General features: G+C 34.7%; 1 protein-coding gene across 1 annotated transcript; it reads left to right on the top strand.

Moving 5' to 3' along the window:
* On the top strand, positions 1-8,427 carry LOC123259334 (laminin subunit beta-1). The gene is made up of 12 exons (XM_044719723.1): positions 1-139; positions 830-948; positions 1,619-1,657; positions 2,160-2,385; positions 2,516-3,899; positions 3,997-4,410; positions 4,497-4,692; positions 4,804-5,250; positions 5,313-5,820; positions 5,902-6,985; positions 7,085-7,474; positions 7,620-8,427. The coding sequence occupies exons 2-12, from the start codon at positions 891-893 to the stop codon at positions 8,199-8,201; spliced, it is 5,328 nt and encodes a 1,775-aa protein (XP_044575658.1). The 5' UTR covers positions 1-139; positions 830-890; the 3' UTR covers positions 8,202-8,427.
* Positions 8,428-8,959: the final 532 nt, after the last annotated feature.

Genomic DNA, 8,959 nt, shown 5'->3' on the forward strand with positions numbered 1-8,959 from the left:
TTATTACTCCGCAAAGGTGATTTTAAACTGGTGATCACGTACAGTACCATACTCATACTCATTACATGTTATTGGAAATAACGTAAACAAGTATTGTGAGGATCTAGATCTATTTGCAGGACTAACGAGTCCAGATTAGGTGGGTGATCTGATGTTATTTAAATCGATACCTATAAAAAGTATTTTATTATTTTACTGTGCGCTTTTTAATTTAACCAAAGCGGTTACATTTAAAGTTAATAAGTGCAGTTTTTCTTGCTCACTACGTATTTTTTTTATTATACCTATACTTATAATGATAATAACAGAAATAAGTAAGTAAGAGAAAGAGAGAGAGAAAGCAAGAGAAGAAGGTAAAGAATGTTGAAGTTAAAAAAAAATCGTCAGCTAATTTTATGTCAAAGATTTCTCTATTTTGATAATAGTTTGAAAAATTTTTTATAATTATTTGAATTCACTCCCATTTATAGTTAATTGTAAGTATTTAAAAAATTTTTCTAACTTATTTCTAATGAGTAATGACAATTAATTATATTTAAATTAGTCACTTGATTTTTTTTTTTTTTTTTTTCAATAAGAATATATTAAATTAATCATACGGTCACTTTCACGTGCGGTTATATATTTTTTAATTCATTGATAACTTAAGTCTTGTATTACTTAATACTCTGGGGCTATTGTATCTCCTCTCTGATTCGCGACTTTATCATACAGGAAATAAAAAAAACAAATTTTAATACTATACTAAAAAATATAATTTTTAAGAAATTAAATTTATCTATTTTTCAATTTTATTATCAATTATGTAATATAACTAATTAATTTTTAGATAGAAGCAGACATGTTAGACCGTTTGAATTGAACAGAAGAAACGTATCGATTCTGAAATAATGAAAATGAATACGATACGATTCATAGCGGCTTTCCTGTTATTCGTCTTCACTATCGGTAAGTAACATTAAACTTAATGGAGTAATTGAAATAAAGTAATGAATGGTGAAGGAGAAATAAGTGATATGTGATAATTAAAAAAAATAAAAAAAAGTTAAAATGAAGAAAAAAAAACATGTGGTTACGTAGAGAAATGATACCCAAGAACAGCCTACTTTCTATTCGTTACCCTCTTTAACAAAAAATTTTTTATCCGACGATTAGATACGAAGACCCCTTGACCCCCTGTTTCCGTTGGACCCTACAGTTTTATTTCGATTCTTAAAAATTAAGTGGTCCATCAAATATTTACGCATATTGATAAATTATTTGTTATAAATTATTGAACTTACTCTGTAACTTGACACCTTATGAATAATTACAAAAATCCAAATTGCACTTTTCTTGAAAATAAAAATCAAATTATTAAAATATTGCGTAAAATTAGTAAATTCATTCTTCATAAAAAAAAAAAAAACTTTAATTACATGATATTTGATTAGACTTGAGTATCAACTGTTCAAAGAATCGTCACAAACATCCGTTTATATTCGCGATAATTAACAAGATTAAAATATTTCATTTAAAATAATATTATAGAGGAAATTCTATTTTTTTTTTAATTATCACTGTCATAAAATTTACTTTTTTATAACTGCATTTAAAATAAATTATTTATTTTTTTCAGATTCTACCCATGGACAGTACAACAGGACGTCAGCACGAGGTAATTAATATTCAAACGAATAAAAATAATTTTAGATAAATAGTTAATAAGAAAGTTAGCAACGAAGAATATTAAAAAAGATTTGCAATAAAAAGGAATAAATATAAAAGCTATGAAATAATAAAAGGGAATAAAATGAAGGTGTTATAGGATCAGTACAACGTGGAGACATTTCATCATCAGATGGATTAACTTATCATGGGCCCATGAGAATAATCGCAAGGCCTAGAGGTAGCTTTGCTCAATAGTGAGCAATAAAACCACAAAAAAATATAAAAAAATAAAACACGCACATTAATAAAATTAATATTAATAAATACCTTCACTTGGTTAAGGTGTAGTTTTAAAATGTGCACGGAACTAATAGTACAAATTTCCCAGTTAAACATTTAATTTACCAATCAAATTTAATGTTAATCACTATATAGACACGGAGTTGGGTGTACTTGTTGTTAAAATAGTTTAAATTAAGAAAATATTAAATAATTTATTATCGGTATAGGTCCATTCCCAAAGAGACGTCATCCGTGTGAACAGAGTTCTTGTTATCCGGCGACAGGAAATCTGCTGATAGGAAGAAAAGACCGTTTATCTGCGTCATCAACTTGTGGTCTTCATGGCCCAGAGAGATTCTGTATAGTATCTCATTTGAAAGACAGAAAAAAATGTTTCTTCTGTGATGCTTCTAATCCAAAACAGCAGCATAATATTACTAACATTGTTGGAGGGTAAGTTTATGAATTAATTTTTTTTTTTCCTATAAAAAATCATAATTCATATTATACTTAAATTTATAAAATAATTTAAATATAATTTTTCACCTTTTATTAATAGCTGATTTAATTATTTAATTTTCAGTCCACCACGTCGTTTATGGTGGCAAGCAGAAAATGGAGTTGAGAATGTAACGATATCCTTTGATTTAGAGGCGGAATTTCATTTCACTCATTTGATAATACGTTTCCAAACGTTTCGACCGGCAGCAATGTTGATCGAACGGTCACATGATTTCGGGAAAACCTGGCAAGTGTACAGATACTTTGCACACAATTGTGAGCAATCGTTTCCTGGTGTTCCAACTCACCAGCCAGAGAAATTAACAGACGTTATATGTGAGTCACGTTACTCATTTGTCGCTCCATCGACTGGCGGTGAAATAATATTCCGTGTACTGCCGCCGAATTTACAAGCTGTAATAGATAATCCATATTCAAAAGAAGTTCAGAATTTAATGAAAATGACAAACCTCCGTATCAATTTCACAAGATTGCACACTCTCGGTGATGATTTACTGGACGATAGACCGGAGATTAGGGAGAAGTATTATTATGCCGTGCAGGATATGGTGATCCGTGGTTCTTGTTCATGTTATGGTCATGCTTCCGCCTGTCTTGAGTTGCCGGGAATAGCTAATGAAGATGAAATGGTACATGGACGCTGCGAATGTACGCACAACACCAAGGGATTAAATTGTGAAACTTGCCAGGATCTTTACAACGACGGGCCATGGAAACCTGCAGTTGGTAAACAAACGAACGCTTGTCGTCGTTGTAATTGTAACAATCACGCTCACTCTTGTCACTTTGACGAAGCTGTTTACGAAAAATCTGGACGGATTTCTGGAGGAGTTTGCGATGATTGCCAGCACAATACTCGTGGACAGAACTGCGAGCAATGTAAACCTTTCTTCTATCATGACACTACCAGAAATATAACTGACCCAGAAGCATGCCAGCCGTGCGATTGTGACCCTGGTGGTTCTTTGGACGATGGGATTTGCGATCCACGAACTGATGTACTGACTGGCGAAGAGTCAGGTCGGTGTCACTGTAAACCAAATGTCGAAGGTCGTAGATGCGATAGATGTAAGAACGGATTCTGGAACTTTGACCCTGAAAATCCAGATGGTTGTCAAGCATGTACTTGTAATATTCTGGGTACCATTGACAACCAAGGCTGCAACCAAGTAACTGGAGAATGTACGTGTAAGCGATACGTCACTGCACGTGATTGTAATCAGTGCTTACCAGAATACTGGGGACTGTCCGATGATCATGACGGCTGCAAGCCTTGTGATTGTGATCTTGGTGGTTCATACGAATCTACCTGTGATGTTCTCACGGGCCAGTGTCGTTGCAGACCTCACGTCGGCGGCAGAACTTGTGATCAGCCCGAGCAGAGTTACTACACCGGATCATTAGATTTCTTGGTTTATGAAGGAGAATTGGCAGGCGCTACTGATGTAATAATAATAATTATTATTAAACCTTCTATACATTAATTATATCTCATTTAACTTGTAAGTATAAATTAATTAATAAATATTATTTGTTTTATAGAACTGCCAAGTGGTGATTAGAGAACCATATAGAGATGGAAGAGACAATACTTGGACTGGTACAGGCTTTATGAAGGCACTGGAAGGTTCGACGATGAACTTCACTATCGACGATATCAGGAAATCAATGTGGTATGACATTGTCGTTCGTTATGAACCAATTCATCAAGGTGTATGGCAGGACGTGGAAATACTTGTTGAGCGTGATGGTCCTCCTGATCCGGATGGTCCCTGCGCTAACTGGAGGCAAGAAAATGACAGGCTCTGGGTTGAATTGCGTGATAATAGACGCAGTATGGAAGCAAATAATGCTGTTTGTCTTGAAGCTGGAAAAATTTATAAAATATTATTAAGCTTCCGGAGATTTGACCCTCAAGGCGATCCCATTCCTGGAGCAGCAATTCTTATTGATTCGGTTATTTTTTAACTTTATTTTTGAATAAAACAATTGTTGGTAATTAAATTGATAACAATAATAATAACAACTTTTTTTTGTTTTAGATCGTTTTAAGACCCAGAATTGATGAAGTACCTTTCTTTAGTGGTACATCCCTCGGTGAATTGCGTAAGCAGGAGTACGAACGGTATCGTTGTAATGAAAGATTTAATGACGTCAATGCTGGTAGTCATGATGAAAATGATATTTGTAACAAGTATCACAATAGTATTGGCTTCTGGGTCTTTGACGGTGCTCATGGTAATTGTTTTGACTAAAAATAATTATTTAAAAATTTTGAGTAAATGCTCGTAAAACTGACTTGTAATAAAAGTTTAAATAACTTTACCTGATGCGAATATATTTTTATAGCTTGTGAATGTAATCCGACGGGATCACACAGTTTACTATGCCAAAACTATGGTGGAGTGTGTCCTTGTAAAACAAATGTAGTAGGCAGACGTTGTGATCGTTGTGCACCAGGAACTTACGGATTTGGACCAAATGGCTGCACCGCCTGTGACTGTGACGCAGTCGGAGCACTGGATAACTTCTGTGACGTTGATACTGGACGGTGTAAATGTCGACCGAATACTTACGGCAAAACTTGTGGTCAATGTGATCCAGGATTCTGGAACTTCCCTCACTGTCAGCGCTGTGAATGCAATGGACATGCAGATAATTGTGACTCACGCACGGGCGCTTGTATAAATTGTCGTGATTATACAACAGGTCACACTTGCGATCGCTGTATTGAAACTTTTTACGGAGATCCACGTATTGGCGTCGACATTCCTTGTCGGGCTTGTCCTTGTCCTGGTAAGTTTACAAATTAATTAATTATTAACAACAGTAAAATTAATATTTAATTCTTAAAACAGGTACCATTGACTCCGGCCATTCATATGCAGAAAGTTGTTCTCTGGACCCAGTAACCCACGACGTAATATGCGAATGCTTTGAAGGTTACGTGGGAGCCCGTTGTGAAAGTTGTGCTGAAAATTACTTCGGCGACCCAGAAGAACCAACTGGCAGTTGTACCGCTTGTAACTGTAGTAACAATGTTGATCTTTCACGACCAGGAAACTGTGATCCGCACACGGGGCGTTGTCTTCAGTGTCTTTATGATACTGATGGACCCAATTGCCAATTCTGTAAGCCTGGATTTTACGGAAATGCACTGGAAAAAGATTGTAGAGACTGTATGTGTGATGTATTGGGCACTGATCACGCTGCTGGACCCTGTGACCATCGTACTGGACAATGTCCTTGCTTGCCGCATGTGGTTGGTAATCTTTGTGACACTTGTGAAGAAAATCATTGGCGCATTGCGAGTGGTCAAGGCTGTGATCCATGTGAATGTGATGCTGTTGGAAGTGTTTCTGACAAGTAATACATATTTCATTGTTATATTTTTTTAAACTAATTGATTTATTTATTTATTTATTCATTAAAATATTTGCATTCTAGGTGTAATCCATTCGATGGGACTTGTGAATGTCGACCAGGCTTTGGTGGACGGCGTTGTAATGAATGCCAAGCCAACTACTGGGGAAATCCGAATATCCAGTGTCAGCCATGTGACTGTGATGACATTGGATCATCAAGTCCTCAATGTGACCGTGAAACTGGTCACTGTGTCTGCCACAAAGGTATAGGAGGCGAGAAATGTGATCAATGTGACCGTAGTTACATTGGTACAGCACCCAATTGCAGTCCGTGTGGCGAATGTTTCGATAATTGGGACTTGATACTTGATGGATTGAAAAATACAACCAATGCGGTGATCCAAGAAGCATCGAGAATCCAAAAAGTCGGTACAACTGGTGTTTACAGTCAGCAGTTTGACGCGATGCTCGAATCACTTGACCAAGTTCGCTCGTTGATTGACAAAACCACAGTGAGATCGCAGGATCTTGATGAATTGGAGGGGCTGGCCGAAGATTTGAAAACTAATATTTCGTCATCGGCCAATGAACTCGAAGATGTTAAAAATCAACTGGAGAACGTCAGCCAGCGAGTTAATTTAGGTGATGTCGCACTGAAGAAGTTAAAGAACCGCACGAATAATTTACATCAGGGTGCGGCTTTATTGAAAGAGGAGGCAATGAGACTACAGGAAGCTAATGTTCAAGGAGCGTTGAATGTCACCCAGCAAATGGCTGAGCAGTCAAGACAAGCTGAGAAAATGGCCAATGAGACTACTAGTGTTCTTTCTGATGCCGAGAGATATAGGAAGAATACTGAAAGTCTCTTGACGAAGAATCGCGCTACTGTTGAAGATGCTCAAGGACGCAGTCAGGAATCTGTCAATAGATTAAATGATAAATTGATTAATTTAGAAAATGATATTCCGGGATTGAATCTTGGGATGTGCGGAGACAATGTTACTGAGTGTAGCAATGTTTGTGGTGGTGCTGGTTGTGGATCTTGCGGAGGTATTTCTTGCGATGCCGGAGCTGTTAGCAAAGCTAATCAAGCACTTGATGTTGCTAAGAAACAAGCTGACAAAATTAAAAGCCATAAAGATTCTGCAGAACAACTTTTACGTACGGTAAGATAATGATTTATAATTCACATATTATTTTAACTTAAATAAATTATTACTAATCGTTGATTTACAAATGAAATGAATAAACAATTATTTCAACAGATGATGGATATTAAACAAGATGCAGTGACAGCCAGATCAAACGCACAAGATGCATTTAATTATGCGTACGACGCAAGAAACAAATCAGATAAACTATTGAAAAATTTAACCGATATAAATGAGAAAATATGGATGATATTGAATGATGATCAGCCGACTCCAGTTATGGTTAGAGATTTAGCTGAAGAAGTACTAAACAAACAAATGAATTTGAAACCAGAAGCAATTGAAAGCCTAGCTGCTGATATCGACAAAATAGTGGGATCATTAACTGATTCTGATAAAATATTGAGTGATACTGCTTCGGATTTGAGAAGGGCCCAGGATTTAGAAGATCAAGCTAATCGTGCTAAAGAATTAGCTATTGAAAAACAAACTCAAGCTGGCAAGGTATTTAATTATGTTATTCAAAACTTCAAGTATCCAAAATTAAAAAAATAATTAAATAGTTATTTATTTATTTGAAGTAAAAAATGTTAGGTATCTGTTCTATTTTTTATATATTCAATAAATTAATTAAAATGTTATTTTTTAGGTTGTTTCACTATTGGGAGAGACTCAAAAAGCTCAGCTTGAAGCAGCTTCAGCAATAGAAAAAGCTGAAATAGATATTGGATTATCCAAAAAAGACCTTGAAGCTGTAGCTGAAGTAACAGCAGAGGCAAGACAAAAAGCTGGTAACACTACAGCGGCTGTTGAAGCACTTGAAGCGCGATTGAAACATTTACAAACTCAATCTGTTAAAAATGATTTCGTTTTGAATCAAGAAGTACGTAAAGAACTAGGTAAGTTAGCTGAAGATGCTAGATTAGTTAAGGAGAAGACAGAAAAACTTGGGATGGAGTACAAAAACGCTGGCGATTCATTGACGTACCGCGTTACCAAGAGCAAAGGCGACATTCAACGTGCCAAAAAATTGCTGCAACGTGCTTCTGAACTTACTGCTGATACAACTACCAAATTCAAAGATCTTGATGGTATGGAAAGCGTTTATAGAGATAATGACAGGCTTCTTGGCGATTTGATGGCTGAAGTTGACTCACTCAACACCGTAATGGTACAGCAGTTGGCTGAAATAGAACAAAAAGCTCAGAGTTATCGGCAATGTTCGACTTAAAATTGTAAAATTGATTTTATAAATTTTAAAATTCATTACTAATTAACGACACAGCACGGATGCATGTGCCATACACCCAGTGTCATTTATTATTTTAATTATTATTAAACTAAACCAATTCATCAAGCATTTAACGCGTTAATGCGTCTGTAAATACATTTTATAATTGAGTTTTAAAGAATTTTTTTTTAATAATATTAATAATATTATATTTTATTCTATAGAGTCAAAGAGATTTTTCTATATGCTTTGATAAATTAAAAAAATAGTTGACTTAACATTGACAAATAAATAAATTGATTTATAAAATATACATACTTAAAAAATTTATTTTAAATGAAAAGTATTTTTTAAGATTAAAAGTAAACCAGTTTCAATAGCTGGAAAACATCAAAATATTTGATATTTTGTAACGATTTATACGGTGAAAAATAAAATAAAAAATAAAATAAATAATTTACCATTTTATTGAAATAAAACCTTACAATTATTGTGTAGATAATCAAAACTGGAAGTGTTAAAAATCAAATAATTCTTCGTTCCACTTAAGTCTAAAATTACCCAAAAGTCAAAATTAATTAGTCATAACTGATGTATTGCTAACATTTGTCCCCAGTAAAAAATTGAAAAAAATTCATTATTAAAAATATCTTTTACTATAAAAATTTTTAATTTATAGTCCGATGACTCGCCCTTTTTAGCCTTCGACTTCTTAAATCCAAGCTGAATGAGGGATTGATATCTATCTCTGATGTCGA

Source organism: Cotesia glomerata, linkage group LG2, assembly GCF_020080835.1.
Source record: "Cotesia glomerata isolate CgM1 linkage group LG2, MPM_Cglom_v2.3, whole genome shotgun sequence".
Classification (NCBI taxonomy): Eukaryota; Metazoa; Arthropoda; class Insecta; order Hymenoptera; family Braconidae; genus Cotesia; species Cotesia glomerata.